Source organism: Telmatherina bonti (genome assembly GCF_933228915.1).
Source record: "Telmatherina bonti genome assembly, chromosome: 16".
Lineage (NCBI taxonomy): Eukaryota > Metazoa > Chordata > Actinopteri > Atheriniformes > Telmatherinidae > Telmatherina > Telmatherina bonti.
This window is the reverse complement of record NC_136614.1, coordinates 34,035,902-34,054,231: the sequence shown is the minus strand read 5'-3', so window position 1 is coordinate 34,054,231 and position 18,330 is coordinate 34,035,902. Positions and strand designations below refer to the sequence as shown.

Below are 18,330 nucleotides of genomic sequence, written 5' to 3'. Positions count from 1 at the left end.
CATGGGTGCACGGGTTACGAGAGTGTTCCGAAACTTTAACCTGGAAAACCGGGCGTTACGGGAGATTTCCAAGGAGAAGCCGAAAGCAGCGCCTCGCCACGCGGCCAGCGAGCCGCCCGCTGCCGCCAGCTCGGAGGGTGGGTATCGGACTTGTGTAACTGTTCACCCTGCAGGTGTCATTGCAAACTGACTGCTGATCCTTCTAGAAAAGCCTGATGGAGATCCCTCCTGTTGCTGAAGAGCTCGTGCTGTGTGTGTGTGTTTCAGCTGCGCACGCGGTGAATCAGAGGAACGACCCCCTGCTGTCCCACCTCAGGTCCGTGTTCGTGGAGTCCACAGATCCAGAAGCTTCTGCCACAGAGGTCAGACCCAAACTCTGTCCGTTTCATGCCGGTTCTTCTCATCTATCCATTCTGTACATGTAAAACAAATAAATTACTGCAGTATCTATCATTTATAACTTAATAAAATGTATTTAATCAGCACTTTACTGAACATAAACCATCATGGAAGGTTAGGGCTCCCTTAAGGTGCGAGTTTAAGCCTCTAAATTCACTTTCTGCACAATAAGACCATTAAAATATGTAGAATTATTCTTAATTAAATGATAAATAAGGAAAAATAATCATATTTTTAGGAGGATAATTAATTCAAAACCAGACTGTCTGGTCTGTGTTTCCATCCAGCGACACCTGCTGGATGTAAATATAATTTCACCCTGTTTGTTTCTGCTGTCGTCCTCCAATTTATTCATAAAAGAAGGAAAAATAAACAGCTGCGCGTGAAATAAGCTGAAACTGACTGAAGTAATAATAAATAAAAAATTTGTGAAAATCATTACTACATTTTTTCATTCTGGTCACGAGAAATATTATTTTAAAAAAGCAAACAAATAGGATAAAATAATAAATGTTACATTACTGTTTCCACTACAGTCAGGTATTTTCTGAACCTCCCAGTTTGTTTTCTTCAGCTGATTTTAAATGAAAAAAACTGTATCTAAATTATAATTTCCCAACTTTTTAGTTATTCCTTTTTTAGTCTCCAGTTATTTAAGTGATTGTTGTAAATTCTGCTTTTTCTTTAATGAAAGGGTGTGAACAGATTTCAGGACGACTGTATGGGTGTGTTAATTCTTTCCTGCATTTTTCAGTTTTTAAGCTGAAATACTTTAATGTTTTACTTTCCATTTAGCTTCTGCCTGACACTTTGGGGCGGTGAAAACCAGACATCTATAAATCACTCCAGCTCTCTCCTCATTGGGGTCCTCTTCACCGAGGGCTGCCCCTGCTCTGACTGCATGGGTGTTGCAGTGGGGGCTGTCCCTGTCGGGTGGGTCGGGATCCGGCGCTGCAGCCTTACAGTTGTGGCGTGGGTCCTGTCTGCCCGGACCCGGGTGGCCCCCATGGTGATGGCCTGGGTGGTCTTGGTAGGGGGTAACCCTTTGTGTAGAGGCTCCCTGAGAATATTGTTTCCTTATCTGATGCACATCTGGTGCAAATGCACCTGGTCTTTCATCTTCTTTTAACTGTTATAGGGCAAATAGGGCATGGGTGAGGGTGGTTGTGGGTCGGTGAAAGCGAACTATGGGTGTATGTGTGTTAGTGTTTTATCTATTTTGATGTAAATTGTTTTATAATGTAAAGCACTGAAAAGGGCTATACAAATAAAGTTTGGTTTGAAAGTACTAGAAATCAAGACTCAAAATTAAAAGTACTCTATGAATGAAGTTACTTGAATAGAAGTTGAAGTGTTCTTGAAGTGCCCCACTTACATAGAAGTACTAAAGTATTCAATATTTTTTTGTACTTCAGTATTACAAGTAGTTTATTTTAAAATTTTTACTGAAGTACTAAAAATAAAAATAGTTCATCATGTTGTGTAATTATTTAAGACAACATTAAACTTTGAATTCATAAACAATATGATATACAGACTTTTAATCTGACATTCAGAAATCCTTTAGCTGGATCAGTCGTACATGAACAGGAACATACATGAAAAAAAACACGTATCATGTGTGTTCATTCCCCTCCACAGCTTTTCCCCTCCTTATAACAGTCAGTATACTTTAGATGCTTTATTTTATGTAATCTCCATCCAAAACTTATGACAGCTAACGGCAAGTTGGATACTTATAAGCTAGTTCTTCTGTGAAAACTAAAGTAATTAGTAGTGTTGATTCCCCTGCAGCGGACGTGTCCTTTTGGATCCGGGATCCCTCTTCCGAAGACTCTCTCTCTCACACTCACACACACACACACACACACACACACACACACACACATGTGGTTTACTCATGAAGCACAACAGGCATATTATGTTGCTGCTAACTCGCTAGAGGAAAGAGGTCCCACTCTTTTTTTTTTTTTTTTTTTAACTGGCATGAAAGTGAAACTTACAGAGATTGTCTATAGCGACGCACATCACACTCTGACAAGTATAATGCATTTAAACAAATTACCATTGTGTTTTTTTTTCTTCTGTTGTAACGAATAACGATGCAGTACAATAAAAATGTGTCGGAGTAAAAGTATCATAGTGATTTAAAACATGTAGTGGAGTAAAAGTGGAAGAAGAGAAAAAGTACTACTTCAATAAAGTAGAAATACCACATTTTACTACTTAAGTACAGTAGTGAAGTAGTTCTACTTCGTTACTTTCCATCTATCTAAGTTATATCGTCACAGCTGCTCCTCTGGTCGGTTCTTCTACAGCATCTTCTAGATTTGTCTTAAATTCTGATTTATTTAATGAATCATTTTATTTCAGACATATCTTAATTATTACTGTTAATTTTAAATGAATAAATGTATTTGTTCTTTATCCTGTCTTCCCCACATGCCAGCAGGTGTTGAAGGAGGACCCCAGACTCAGCAGAGACATAAATGCTGCAGCTCATCTCTGGCTTTATTTTACTTCTGATGTTTTACTTTCAGATGGAAGTTTCTGTTTTAAGCTCTTCTCACATGACAGCCTTCATGTTTCATTTTACAGCAGGATCTAATCGTGTAACTTTCCTGCTCCAGCGCAGGTTCAGCGATACGTGATGAGTCTCCTTCCTGTCTCAGTCAGAACTGCAGGATTTCCACTGATCCGCTTCTTCTCTTCCCGTTTTTCCCGCAGGCATCAAAGCAGCCGGCTACGAGTGAGAAAGCAGAGCGGCGACCCCTCAGGGTCAGTTTTCCAGGCAGCACGTTCGGCCTGGCGGAGCTCACGGACGTCCCCAAAGGCAAACTGACCATCGCCGAGGCTGTCAAGGCGCTCGGCAGTCACCAGCACCAGCCTCAGACGTGGACGCCGGAGAAGATCGCTCAGGAATTTTCTCTGGAGCTGAAAGACGTTAAAGCAGTCGTAGAGTTCTTCGTCCCGTTCAAGGTGGAGATCATTCCTCCCAAGAACAGAACAGCCAAGCAGATCAAGGCTTCGTAGGACAGCAGCTGCAACGAGAAACTCTTACCTCATTATTTATACAAACTGTGAAGTTCGACACTCTGCGAGGCTGGAAAACAAACACTTCACAGAGTTAAAAGCATGAAAATCTGGATTTAACGAAACAAACGCAGATTATTCCAAATAGACGAGAAGAAAAGCCTCCTGGGATCAAAAGCTCCAATCCATTTGGAAGTAAATAAAACATTTTAGTAAAAAAGAAGTGAAACGATTAAATTAAAAGTAAAAAAGGCACAATTAGATTTAAGCAAATAAAGTAAAAAAGTTCAATTGAAACAAAAAATTATAATTTATTAGATGTAAATATTTGAAAAAATATGAGAATTAATATGAAATAAGTTTAAATGCATAAATAAACAGAAATGTAATTAAAGAAACGAGCTGGCGTCCTTCAGCGGCTCTGCTCCAGGTTGGCGGTCCAGAATGTCCCGAACTTCCCAATCCGATGAACCACTTCCGGAAGCAGGACAGACTTTAACGCGATTGGTCGCCATCCGGATTCATCAGGATGTCCTGAAGACTTTCATCTGGACCGGAACGCAGATCCGGACACGGGTTAACTCTCTGAAAGCATGACTCAGCAGATTCCAACATGTTCGGCTGGGTTTGCTTAGCCTGACGTAGATGAAGTCAGCTGGTTCCTCACAGAGAGGTTGCATCATCATCATCATCATCATCATCATCATCCTCCTGAATGAAAGGAGCAGAAAAGGGAGGTGAAAGGCCAGTTATGTTGGCTGGTTGCCTTGGTAACCTGCATCACAGTGACGATGGAGACGCTGCAGCCTCGCAGGTCACATGATCAGCTCTCTGCCCGTTATCGTCCAATTAGATGTCTGGATATGTTGGACTGTTGTCCGTCCAATCAGATGATGCGTCCTGACGGCGTCCTGTACGTGTTTCTGTGAACCTGACGGGCGCCGTTACAGGATGCTCAGCGGTGTTTCTGTTTTCATTTTGTGTAATAAATATGAAACGTGCTCAGAGCCGTGTTGTCTGCAGGAAACAGGAGCTGCTGGTGCTACTGGTGACCAGTATGGGATGTTTAGAACTCAGCTTGTAATGCTGATAAGGATCTTGTGTGGCCAGTTCTGCTGCATATACGCACACTTTATAAACAATAAAACCTTTCTCTGATCAGTTTGATTTGGTCCCTTTTAATGTGCTGAAGATCTGTGGATGTCTGGTTGTGTGACTTGTTAAAAGGACAACCTTGTCGGCTACGCTTGTCTCGCAATGAAGCTGAAGTTTGGACTGAAGGTGGTGGGATGGCTAACAGCGAGCGCCAGAAACTTATTTTTAACTTATTATTTCAATGAATCTACCTGACGGCGTTACACATGTGTGACGCTGCTGGCGTTCCTCTTTTGGTCTTAGCTTTAATGCAAGTCATATTTTTTATCATTTGAAGGAAACTTGAATTAATTGTAAATAGTGTTCCTGATATTTACAAGATATTAATTTAACACACTGATATTTTGGATTCTGCCAAAAAAGAAACTTGTCAGACTCACCACAGGGACTTCAGCTCGATGTTAGAGACCAGTTTAACACTGACAACAGTGACAGAGACGGATTTGATGTGACAGACATCACGACCTGTACAACCTGATTTATAGTAGTGCAGAAGCGAGCTAACTGTGTTAACTTTTCCTTGGTTGCATTACAGTGCCACTTTACAAGCGGTCATGTTTTCACTGCGCTGAAGCTCATTCGAACCAGTCAGCGTTTGAGAGTGTGACCCTGCCTTTGTGAGTGTAGGCTTTAGAAAATGGAAAAAGGCTTTCCAGAGATCCTCAGAACATGCTAAATGTCAGTTGCATATCCATGCCATGAACATCTATGCTCAAAAAGATGTCGCTTCACAGCTGTTGCCAGGCAACAGGCAGAAGCAAAGAATGGATTGTGAAAGATTGTAGGCTCCATCAAATACTTGGCTCGGCAAGATTTGGCCCTACGACGACCTGTGGATGAGAAAGGTAATCTACACCAACTTCTTAAAGAGAAAACAGATGATGACCCTGTTTTTCAGACGTGGTTAGAGACGCCAGTCCTCTCATTCAGAATGAAATACTCGGCATACTGAGCAACCAGATAATCAGAGGAATAGCTAACACTATTCGATGCCTCCCAGTCTCACAGTTCGCCTTGATTGTTGATGGAACACAACAGATATCAGGTCAAGAGCAAGACTCTGGATGTATTTGTGATGTGGATCAGGACCTAAATCCTCATGAGGAATTCATTGGGATGTATTCAGTGACTGAAACAGCAGGAGAGCATCCAGCAAAAGTGGCATTAGATGTACTAAATATGCCATTGTCAGCACCGCGTGGGCAAACATACGATGGCGTGGCAAATATGTACACAGGCTCTTATTGAGGAGAAACAACCACTGGCTTTATATGTGTACTGTGGATTTGGTCGCACAAAAGGCATCAAAAGCTTCTACAGTTGTGCGAGATGTGAGAGTTTTGTGTAGACAGTCTGTCAAATTCAAACAGATGTTTCATCAGATAGTAATATCTGGCCATGGAACCTGAAATGCCCTGAAACCACTGTGTGAAACAAGACACGGTGCTATCTGCTCTGTTTTAACCATTGACTGTATATAAAAGATGGGCGGAGCCTCCGTGACATCACCCGTAGGTTTCTGAAGAGCTGAATTGAAGCTCGGTGGGCGGTTCCTACCATCGCCATCTTGGCAGGGGCATGCGTGTCGTCTCGCCCGGATAATATATATATGGGCAAAGAGGTGGAGCTGAGAGGGGGGCTGTGAGCGTCATGGTGGATGATTGTCATCAAGCGAACTCCGAGCTTTCTGTAGCTAAAAGCTAACCAAGCTAACCCGGCGCTAACCAGCTAATGGCGGTAAGCGGGCTAAAGCTAAGTCACGTTGTTAACCGGCTAAAAACGGCGGTTGTTCTACGTTCTTCTTACTTAAAGCAGAGATGGGGTAACTGTCAATCAAAAGGACACGCCCCTAAATATGACAAACTTCGAGATTAAATTACTTTTAAACGGGCGAGTTAGAAAAAAATTAACTCCCCCCACAGTTGTCATGAAGGTACCCCTGACCTATTAAACCTAAAATGGATTTTTGTACCAGGCTGTAAACATGTTTATTTCTGTTGTAAACATCTTTATTCCTGCTGTAAACATCTTTATTCCTGCTGTGAAGTTGGTCTTTTTAACATGGGAGTCTATGGGGATTTGCTGTTTTGCAGCCCCTAGTGGATGAAGGGGGAACTGCAGTTTTATGCACTTCTGCATCGGCTTCACTTTTACTGCTGGAGGTTGCCGCTTGGTTTTAAAACAGTATGACTCCAACCTCACAGCCTTAGAGGACATGGCAGTGCAAATGGTCTGTATCAACAGTTTATGAGAGGCAGTACTGTACTTGGTCTTGTGATGGCACTATGTGTTATTGGAGAGCTTGAGTGTCTCAACAGTTTTCTTCAGAGGAGGACACAGACTGTTTTAGGTATGCAGGCAGCTGTTTCTAAGGTTCAGTCTACTCTCAGTGGCAGGAGAAGTGATGAAGCCTTCCAAAGCCTTTTTGAGAAGGCGTCTACAGTTGTGAAGTCTTTAGAACCCGTAGCAATCCCAAGAGTTTGACAGCCACCCAAGCTCTTTAGTGGAGAATCAAGTGGTTCTAATCCAAAAAGCCCTCTGGAATACTACAGAGTTGAGTTTTACAAAGTACTTGACACCATTCACACATAGTTTGCAGAACGTTTCCAGCAGGCTGGGCTTCTTACCCTTCAAAAGCTGGAGAACACATTGTTTCTGGAAATATGGACCCTGTGGTTCATGACTATCCAGAAATGGAGTGAACATGTCGACTACTTCTACAGCAGACTAGCCCAAAGACAGCACCTTCTCAGAAGGCTACATCTGTTTGGCGTGCGCGCAGGGATCAGGGCCATATTTTACAGTGCAGTCTGTGGGAACATTGTAAGATATAGTATGGCAGTGTGGTGCGGCTCCCTGAAAGTCCAGAGTAAGACTGGTCCAGAATGGTAGCAACAGCACTGAAGCTAGTGGAGAAATCAGACTCGCAACCTCTTCAGCTTTTGTATGAGGAGGTTGTGGTCAGGCAAGCTTCGAAAATCTCGGCTGACGCTTCTCACGTTCTATTCTCGTACAACCTGTTGCCTTCAGGGAGGCGCTATAGAGCGAGCAAATGCAAGTCCAACCACTTTAAGCTCTCCTTTGTCCCTAGTTCCATTTCCCTGCTTAACAAACAAACCAGCACAGTCCAGCCTTCCTCCACTTCCCCACCAGGGTAGTGGGGGGGGGGCCCTCAGCTGTGGATCCACTACCCTAGACCCCATACCTCCCTAATGTAAACTTCAGGGGAATGTAGACCTCCCCCTCGGTTGCTCCCGGTTTATAAGGAGCTGGGGATCCCTTGCCCATCTAAACTCACTCTCTTTCATCCCTGCGCTCCCCTTCCACAATCATCTACGCACACACACACCCACCCACACACACGCTATGCACTTTACTTGCACAAGTCTCTACCCAGTTTTCTTTATATATATATAAATATATATATATATATATATATATATATATATATATATATATATATATATATATATATATATATATATATATATATATATATATATATATATATATATATATATGGTGGGTGTGTCTCTACCCAGTTTTCTTTATATATATATAAATATACATATATATATATATATGTATATATATATATATATATATATATATATATATATATATATATATATATATATATATATATATATATATATATATATATATACACACATATGTATATATAATGCGTGTGTCCTGGGGAAGTGACCGGCAATGTCACTTCCCTCTCAACCTTTGCCCCCCACCGACTGGGAGACACCGGACTCCCCACGGCCATGTCCTCCTGCTGCAACAGCGTGGGGTCTCGTGATGCGGGAAGAAAGTGCGTTGGAGCAGAGTTTGTGGCAGATCTGAAGCAGAAAATCAGCTTGTGTGTCGATGAAGCCAAAACGAAGCTGCACCGCCTCAGTCAGGACATCTGGACCCGTCCGGAGCTGGCCTACCACGAGACCAACGCCCACGACACGCTGGTGGCGTTTTTCCAGCAGGAGGGCGGCTGGACGGTGGACAGTCACTTTAAACTGGGAACTGCATTCAGAGCCTGCTGGGGGACCGGAACCAGTGGACAGGCTGAGGTGGTCCACGTGGGCTTCCTGTGCGAGTACGCCGCCCTGCCGGGGATCGGACACGCGTGCGGACACAACCTGATAGCTGAGGTTGGAGCTGCTGCGGGTCTGGGGCTCAAAGCTGTGCTGGAAAACGTGCAACTGCCTGTCCGCGTGCAGGTAAGGCCGCAACAGAACCGAGCCAAGCCTAAAGGCAGTCAGCACAGGGCCGGGTAAAAAGTGCACAGGTCCCTGGGCCCAGAGTGGTCCAGGGGCCCCCCGTCCCCACCGCAACTTTTTTATGTTAAAAGTTAGCAGGAAAAACAGGTTCTGACTGGAATTTTCATTATTTTATTGTGTGCATTTGCCTTTGTCTTGTGAGACTAGATTTAGAAAAATTAATGAATATTTTCAAAATGTAAATGTGTCTTTTATTAATTAATTAATTTATTTTATTATGGCTTTTATGTACATTTTGTTTCTTGTCCAAACTGCTGGTGTTTGCGCTACGTGGGCCCCAAGTGGGGGGTGTGGCCCCCTGAGCCCCCTTGAAGCCCATTGGATAATTCGGCCTTGTGTGTGTGACAAAGCCTTGTCACGCTCATTGTCGACCCGCGTCACACCCGCACACACACACCGATTTGCTTACCCGAGGGTCGTTTCTGCACCACCACGCTACCAGCGACACACCCACGGTAGTTCAGCAGCCACATTTTCCTCAGTTCACCTAGCGTAGCAGACATTAGGGGTGCACACGTATCGGTGGTACTACTGACAGTAGGAAGGGTTCCCCATGCTTGACGGTAGTTTGGGAAAACCGAGGCATCTGTAGCGCGGCACTTAAGAACCGATGTCGTAATGCGGCGGTGACGTCATCGTTGTTTGACAAATTGAAACACTGCATTGCGGCGTGTTATCCTGTTTGTTCTGTGTTCACAGTGTGGATCATTACAATGTTGGGGTTGTGTAAATGTATGTATGTAAGAGAATGTTACTGTATGTATATTTGTGAAGAAGAACAAATGGAATTTAAGAAAAACTGTATTTTCTATGCTAAGTGGCAAGCTTCCTGTGAAGCTTGATGTTTATAAGACGCTCATTCTGGGCTAAAGGGCGAGAGTGAGACTTGGGATGGTAAATTGCAGAGCTGGCAATAAGTGAACTACTGGTGAGATCTTGTAAATATTGTAAATATTGTAAATACTTAGTGGGGACACATATATTGTACACTGAGGAGGACGAAAATAAATCACCTCATCGAAACCTTGACGTTTCCATTATTCACTGGGAACACCGCAGAACCCTGTGACAGTGTGTTACACTATCTTCTAGGGGTGTGACGATATGCTTTTTGTCCCGATTTGATTTAAATTATGATTCTCACAATTCTTCAATATTGCTGATTTTTGTTGATTAAAAACAAAAAACATGTTGTTTCCATGTTGTCTCCATGTTGTCTCCACGTTGTCTACATGTTGTCTTCATGTTGTCTCCATGTTGTCTCCATGTTGTCTCCACGTTGTCTACATGTTGTCTTCATGTTGTCTCCATGTTGTCTCCATGTTGTCTTCATGTTGTCTCCATGTTGTCTCCATGTTGTCTCCACGTTGTCTACATGTTGTCTTCATGTTGTCTCCATGTTGTCTCCGTGTTGTCTCCATGTTGTCTCCATGTTGTCTCCACGTTGTCTACATGTTGTCTTCATGTTGTCTCCATGTTGTCTCCGTGTTGTCTCCATGTTGTCTCCATGTTGTCTTCATGTTGTTGTCTCCATGTTGTCTTCATGTTGTCTCCACATTGTCTACATGTTGTCTCCATGTTGTCTTCATGTTGTCTCCATGTTGTCTACATGTTGTCTTCATGTTGTCTCCATGTTGTCTACATGTTGTCTACATGTTGTCTTCATGTTGTCTCCATGTTGTCTCCATGTTGTCTCCATGTTGTCTTCATGTTGTCTCCGTGTTGTCTTCATGTTGTCTCCACATTGTCTTCATGTTGTCTCCACATTGTCTACATGTTGTCTCCATGTTGTCTCCGTGTTGTCTCCATGTTGTCTCCGTGTTGTCTCCATGTTGTTGTCTCCATGTTGTCTACATGTTGTCTCCATGTTGTCTTCATGTTGTCTTCATGTTGTCTCCATGTTGTCTTCGTGTTGTCTTCATGTTGTCTCCATGTTGTCTGCATGTTGTCTCCATGTTGTCTTCGTGTTGTCTTCATGTTGTCTTCGTGTTGTCTTCATGTTGTCTCCATGTTGTCTTCATGTTGTCTTCATGTTGTTTCCATGTTGTCTCCATGTTGTCTTCATGTTGTCTTCATGTTGTCTCCATGTTGTCTTCGTGTTGTCTTCATGTTGTCGTCATGTTGTCTCCATGTTGTCTCCATGTTGTCTGCATGTTGTCTCCGTGTTGTCTTCGTGTTGTCTTCATGTTGTCTCCATGTTGTCTGCATGTTGTCTCCATGTTGTCTTCGTGTTGTCTTCATGTTGTCTTCGTGTTGTCTTCGTGTTGTCTCCATGTTGTCGTCATGTTGTCTCCATGTTGTCTCCATGTTGTCTTCATGTTGTCTCCACATTGTCTCCATGTTGTCTCCATGTTGTCTTCATGTTGTCTCCGTGTTGTCTCCATGTTGTCTCCGTGTTGTCTCCATGTTGTCTTCATGTTGTCTCCGTGTTGTCTCCACATTGTCTACATGTTGTCTCCATGTTGTCTTCATGTTGTCTCCGTGTTGTCTCCATGTTGTCTCCGTGTTGTCTCCACATTGTCTACATGTTGTCTCCATGTTGTCTTCATGTTGTCTCCGTGTTGTCTCCATGTTGTCTCCGTGTTGTCTTCATGTTGTTGTCTCCATGTTGTCTACATGTTGTCTCCATGTTGTCTTCATGTTGTCTCCGTGTTGTCTCCATGTTGTCTCCGTGTTGTCTCCACATTGTCTACATGTTGTCTCCATGTTGTCTTCATGTTGTCTCCGTGTTGTCTCCATGTTGTCTCCGTGTTGTCTTCATGTTGTTGTCTCCATGTTGTCTGCATGTTGTCTCCATGTTGTCTTCGTGTTGTCTTCATGTTGTCTTCGTGTTGTCTTCGTGTTGTCTCCATGTTGTCGTCATGTTGTCTCCATGTTGTCTCCATGTTGTCTTCATGTTGTCTCCACATTGTCTACATGTTGTCTCCATGTTGTCTTCATGTTGTCTCCGTGTTGTCTCCATGTTGTCTCCGTGTTGTCTCCATGTTGTCTTCATGTTGTCTCCGTGTTGTCTCCACATTGTCTACATGTTGTCTCCATGTTGTCTTCATGTTGTCTCCGTGTTGTCTCCATGTTGTCTCCGTGTTGTCTCCACATTGTCTACATGTTGTCTCCATGTTGTCTTCATGTTGTCTCCGTGTTGTCTCCATGTTGTCTCCGTGTTGTCTCCACATTGTCTACATGTTGTCTCCATGTTGTCTTCATGTTGTCTCCGTGTTGTCTCCATGTTGTCTTCATGTTGTTGTCTCCATGTTGTCTACATGTTGTCTCCATGTTGTCGTCATGTTGTCTTCATGTTGTCTCCATGTTGTCTGCATGTTGTCTTCGTGTTGTCTCCATGTTGTCTTCATGTTGTCGTCATGTTGTCTCCATGTTGTCTCCGTGTTGTCTTCGTGTTGTCTTCATGTTGTCTCCATGTTGTCTGCATGTTGTCTCCATGTTGTCTTCGTGTTGTCTCCATGTTGTCTGCATGTTGTCTTCGTGTTGTCTCCATGTTGTCGTCATGTTGTCTTCATGTTGTCTCCATGTTGTCTGCATGTTGTCTCCATGTTGTCGTCATGCTGTCTTCATGTTGTTTCCATGTTGTCTTCGTGTTGTCTTCATGTTGTCTCCATGTTGTCTGCATGTTGTCTCCATGTTGTCTTCGTGTTGTCTTCATGTTGTCTTCGTGTTGTCTTCGTGTTGTCTCCATGTTGTCGTCATGTTGTCTCCATGTTGTCTCCATGTTGTCTGCATGTTGTCTCCATGTTGTCTTCATGTTGTCGTCATGTTGTCTCCATGTTGTCTTCATGTTGTTTCCATGTTGTCTCCATGTTGTCTTCGTGTTGTCTTCATGTTGTCTCCATGTTGTCTTCATGTTGTCTTCATGTTGTTTCCATGTTGTCTCCATGTTGTCTTCATGTTGTCTTCATGTTGTCTCCATGTTGTCTGCATGTTGTCTCCATGTTGTCTTCATGTTGTCTTCATGTTGTCTACATGTTGTCTTCATGTTGTCTTCATGTTGTTTCCATGTTGTCTTCGTGTTGTCTTCATGTTGTCTCCATGTTGTCTTCATGTTGTCTTCATGTTGTTTCCATGTTGTTTCCATGTTGTCTCCATGTTGTCTGCATGTTGTCTCCATGTTGTCTTCATGTTGTCGTCATGTTGTCTCCATGTTGTCTTCATGTTGTTTCCATGTTGTCTCCATGTTGTCTTCGTGTTGTCTTCATGTTGTCTCCATGTTGTCTTCATGTTGTCTTCATGTTGTTTCCATGCTGTCTACATGTTGTCTTCATGTTGTCTTCATGTTGTCTCCATGTTGTCTGCATGTTGTCTCCATGTTGTCTTCATGTTGTCTTCGTGTTGTCTGCATGTTGTCTCCATGTTGTCTACATGTTGTCTCCATGTTGTCTGCATGTTGTCTCCATGTTGTCTCCATGTTGTCTCCATGTTGTCTTCATGTTGTCTTCATGTTGTTTCCATGTTGTCTCCGTGTTGTCTTCGTGTTGTCTTCATGTTGTCTCCATGTTGTCTGCATGTTGTCTCCATGTTGTCTTCGTGTTGTCTTCATGTTGTCTCCATGTTGTCTTCATGTTGTCTTCATGTTGTTTCCATGTTGTCTCCATGTTGTCTTCATGTTGTCTTCATGTTGTCTCCATGTTGTCTGCATGTTGTCTCCATGTTGTCTTCGTGTTGTCTCCATGTTGTCTCCATGTTGTCTTCATGTTGTCTCCATGTTGTCTCCATGTTGTCTTCATGTTGTCTTCATGTTGTTTCCATGTTGTCTCCATGTTGTCTTCGTGTTGTCTTCATGTTGTCTCCATGTTGTCTGCATGTTGTCTCCATGTTGTCTTCGTGTTGTCCTGCTTGTTGCTGCGTCTTGCTTTAATCTCAGTAAAGATGAAGCATGACGAGTCTTTGCTTCGCCTTTCCAGCGTCACTATAAAGTATCACGGTAAGGCGTCTCACGCCTCCGCCTACCCCTGGGAAGGAATCAATGCGCTGGATGCGGCCGTGCTGTGCTACAACAACCTGTCGGTGCTCAGGCAGCAGCTGAAGCCAGACTGGAGAGTTCACGGTAAGAACACGACACGTATGTTCTGCTCCGAGGTTTGGGCAGCTGCTGGTCATTCCTGCGGTTCTGTGCAGGCATCATTAAGCACGGAGGAGTCAAGCCGAACATCATCCCTTCCTACACCGAACTGGAGTATTACCTACGAACCCCCACCAGAGCCGAGCTCCCCGTCCTGGAGGCGAAAGCAGGAAAGTGTTTTAGGGCCGCTGCCATGGCAACCGGCTGTGAGGTAGGGACCGCAGAAACATGAAATGCACCCTCCATTAAAGATATCACTTTGTACACCAGAGCGGTGCGGTGGAGAAGTGGTCAGCACTGAAGGTCACTGGTTTGAGTCTCAGCTGGGGGAGGGGTTCAAAACAGTGGTTTTTCTGTGTGGCATGTTCTCCTCATGTCTGTGTGGGCTCCCTCCGGTTCTCCGGCGTCCTCCCACACATAACTCTGAACTGTTTCTGGGAGCGTGTAAACTTGGACTGGTCGCCAGTCCAGGTGTACCAGTGATTGCTGGGATAGACTCGCTGTGATCCTGAATCAGACTAAGAGATAGGGCTGTGACGATATGCTTTTGTCCCGATTCGATTCCGATTTTTTGGGTGCCGATTAGATTTAAACGGCGATTCTCTAAATTCTTCAATATTGCTGATTTTTGTAGATTAAAAACAAAAAAAATGTCTAAAACTTATTTTACTTGATTTCAATGAGGAAAAAAACAACCCAGTAGCCAGACCATCATTCTGCTGCTATAATGTCCAAGAAGACAAGAAAAAAGATCAATAAAAACAATAAAAATGACAAAATTTTTATAATGGATTATTTTTATTTATTTGAAAAAACCCCCCAACAATTTAAAAAAAAAAAAAGAAAAAAAAGAATGGGTGTAATTCAGGTGTAATGATGGACGAAGCTTCACCAATCCGAGACAAACTAGGTCTGAAAATTGTGGAACAATTTCAGAAAAAACATAAATTGTGAAAACTTTGAAGATATCAAAATATTCAGAAGGAATCTCTGTGTGCATGGGACAAGGCTAAAAGCACGGAGGAGTCAAGCCGAACATCATCCCTTCCTACACCGAACTGGAGTATTACCTACGAACCCCCACCAGAGCCGAGCTCCCCGTCCTGGAGGCGAAAGCAGGAAAGTGTTTTAGGGCCGCTGCCATGGCAACTGGCTGTGAGGTAGATAGACAGTTTTGTCCTTCTCCTGCGAAGGTCACCTATGTAATTTGGTTTTCAGGAAGCTTAGCTAGTCGTCACTACATGTAGACAGCGGAGCAATACCAGCGGTGACCACAGGGGCACTGTGGAGCTGTATCGCTGACACACAACCAGAGAAGAAGAAAAGAACCATGAAGATGTCGAGCAGAAAAAGAACTAGTTTATAACAACAAAATTCTTCTTCTGGTGTTTCCACTACCGATCGGAGTTGAAACACTGGTGTGTTTAAGTGTGCCCTGGGAAATTACCCAATTTCACTTCATTGGTCTAAAAAGCAGCTCTGTGTTCATCCAAACAGGTCCCAGTAAAAGATAAGACAATTCCTTCTTCTTGTGTTTATCTAGTTTCTATTCGAGAGGCTTTGACGAGATGGACTTTATGTTAATAATATGGACTTGGAAAAAAACAACATTTTGGTCTGTGGTGTACCTTGTGATTTTTTTTTTTTTTTTGGTGAAAAAAGTGTGCCTAGGCTCAAAACAGGTTGAAAAACACTGCCCCCTGGTGGATGAGCTGACTTAACTATGTTGCGTGGCGTTTATGTACGTAAGGGACCAGAAAGGAGCCTTTAGGCAGCACTGCAGACGTGATTTTACTGGAAGTTCCTGCACGGACTGAGAAACCTCCAGAAATCCACATCGTATCTCATCAAATGACTCCGAGAATCGGGAGGATTCCCTTTAAAAGCCGAAGTTATAAACCTGCAGCGGTGCTTGTGTTTGGTTTTGCTATGTGTTGATAAAAACCATTTGACTCGGCGTGTTTCCTGCAGGCGGCGACGGCGCTCAGTTCTTCACCCTGAGAGCTGCCAAGGCTCTGGCCATGACCGCCCTGGACGTCCTCCTCTGTCCGGAGCTGCTGCAGAGGGTGAAGCAGGAGTTTTCTGAAGCCAGACAGCGAGAGGAAAGCATGCAGAGAGGAGCGTCTCGTCACGCAGACTGATGACGAGACGCTCGTCTTTTAGGATGGAGCTGAAACACACTGCATGGACGTGATGAGACTTGATTCCTACGTGACTTTTAAAACGTTTATTTCTTGTTTGATGTCAGCTTGGTCCCATCTGTTTGTCTTCTTTATGTGTGGAAATGATAGAAGACCTTTGTCTCTCATCGTGGACACATCTGCCGTCCCTCTGCTGACGTCCATTTTCTTCACAGAAAATAAATCTTCACGGTATAAAAGATGTTTTTTTTTGTCTCCTTGAGGAATTTGTGTTGACATGAAAGCTGCACATTTTTCCCATCGCCAATCTGTCCTCGTACAACTTTCAGTCATACTGGTTAGTTAAGGACAGGGGTGTCAAACTCCAGTCCTCGAGGGCCAGTTTCCGTCAGGTTTTTGTTTCCTTTAAATCGAATGGATCCAGCAGCTTCTTGTTGACCTATTTATGAGTTTCAGTCAGGTGTGTTGGAGCAAGGAGACAACAAAAATCTGCAGATAACTGGCCCTTGAGGACTGGAGTTTGACACCTGTGGTTTAGGACGTCCAGTCAACCTGTTGTTGCCTCATCTCCACAGCTTGACGTCATCATCAGAATCTGGTGTCGTTCCTCTACCTGCCCTCGATACCAGTGCTGTTTGGGAATCATACTGGGACACCAGCTTGCAAACCGATCGCTGCAGGGTCCGTGTTGATTAGGGAGCTGAGTATGAAGACCTGAGAAGCTCGGATCAACAATCGACAGCAGAATCAGAGAAGATTCGACGTTGTTGGAACTGAAAGATCCCAACGTGACACGAGATCGTTTCTGAGACATTTGGCATCAACATGCATCCATTTACTGCTGCTTATATAAAAAGGCTTGATGAAATGAAATGAAAAATACTTTATTAATCCCAAAATGGAAATTCAATATTGTAGTAGATCATAATTAACTTGGAAGAGGTCTTGTTCCGGAGGCTGATGGCAGGAATGATCTTCTGTATCTTTCAGTCTTATACTATATGACTATAATGACTATACGTAACAAGAAGAGACCTGTTAAACGCAGAACAGGCGTTGGCATGTTAACGTGAAGGTGGAACTTTAAAGCACCTGTACGACTTCTCTACCTGCACGTTCAGAAATCTGTTTGACTTAAATCCCTTCGATCTAGACAGACCTGTAGATGATGTTGAACAGGATCTAGAACGGTTCTCAACCTTTTTCGCAACACAGTACCCCTTGTAAAATATTTTTTCAGCCAAGTACCCCCTAACCAGCATTTAAACACAGCATTTTATCATTTGTGTTTGGCCTTTTAAACTTTGTGTTTTGCACATCTCTACTATACGCTTCAACCAGGACTCCATTGTTCGCGTTGTCAAGGCGACAGTGGGGTTCAATTCACGTCGAAATGTGGGATTTTGGAAGGAATGAAATGATGCAAATCTAAATGTAAATTCAGTTTATGAATGTACACTTACATTTATTGAAATATATTAAATATTTATATGATATTACATTTATATAATTTTATTTAAGGATGTTTTAAAGAAAACTCATTCATTTTCCAAACCGCTTATTCCAATTCAGGGTTGTGGGGAAGCTGGAGCCTATCCCAGCTGGCTTTGGGCGACAGGCAGGGTACACCCTGGACAGCTCGCCAGTCCATCGCAGGGCCACACAGAGAGATGAACAACCACGCTCACACTCACTCCTAGGGGCAATGTAGAGTGACCAATTAACCTATCATGCATGTGTTTGGATGGTGGGAGGAAGCTGGAGTACCTGGAGAGAACCCACACATACATGGGGAGAACATGCAAACTCCACACAGAAAGGCCACTGACCAAACCAGCCAAGGATTGAACCAGCAACCTTCTTGCTGTGAGGCCACAGTGCTAACCACTGCGCCACTGCGTGCAGCCCATTTTAAAGAAAACTGTGATAGATATTTTTTAAAACTTTCTCGTACCCCCTGAATTGAAGTACCCCCAGGGGTACGCATTCTCCCATTTGAGAAACAGTGGTCTGGAAAGACGGTGAACATGTCTACAGGTGAATCTATGCAGACTTTTCACCTGCTGATTTTACGGCTACTGCTCTTCTAGTTGCAAGTTTCACTCTGAACTTGGCTGTTTCTCCCGAAGCCTTGGAGGAAAAAAACCCAGCTGGAAGAAACTGAACGCTGTTTGTGAACACACAACAGGAAGTTGGAGATTCAGAGCAAAAGGTTGCATTAGTGCCGATGGCGTGGGCAGCTTCC

At 43.5% G+C, this 18,330-nt stretch overlaps 2 protein-coding genes across 2 annotated transcripts; both read left to right on the top strand.

The window, feature by feature from the left end:
• Window positions 1–4,574, top strand: ndufaf4 (NADH:ubiquinone oxidoreductase complex assembly factor 4). Its single transcript, XM_079255271.1, has 3 exons — window positions 1–137; window positions 268–362; window positions 3,127–4,574. Exons 1-3 carry the CDS (start codon window positions 2–4, stop codon window positions 3,430–3,432), a joined length of 537 nt encoding a protein of 178 aa, XP_079111397.1. The 5' UTR covers window position 1; the 3' UTR covers window positions 3,433–4,574.
• Window positions 4,575–8,363: 3,789 nt separating this feature from the next.
• Window positions 8,364–16,085, top strand: LOC306767257 (peptidase M20 domain-containing protein 2-like; the record flags this gene model as incomplete). The annotated part of the gene is made up of 5 exons (XM_079255178.1): window positions 8,364–8,866; window positions 13,787–13,929; window positions 14,001–14,155; window positions 14,215–14,254; window positions 15,916–16,085. The coding sequence occupies 5 exons, from the start codon at window positions 8,364–8,366 to the stop codon at window positions 16,083–16,085; spliced, it is 1,011 nt and encodes a 336-aa protein (XP_079111304.1).
• Window positions 16,086–18,330: the final 2,245 nt, after the last annotated feature.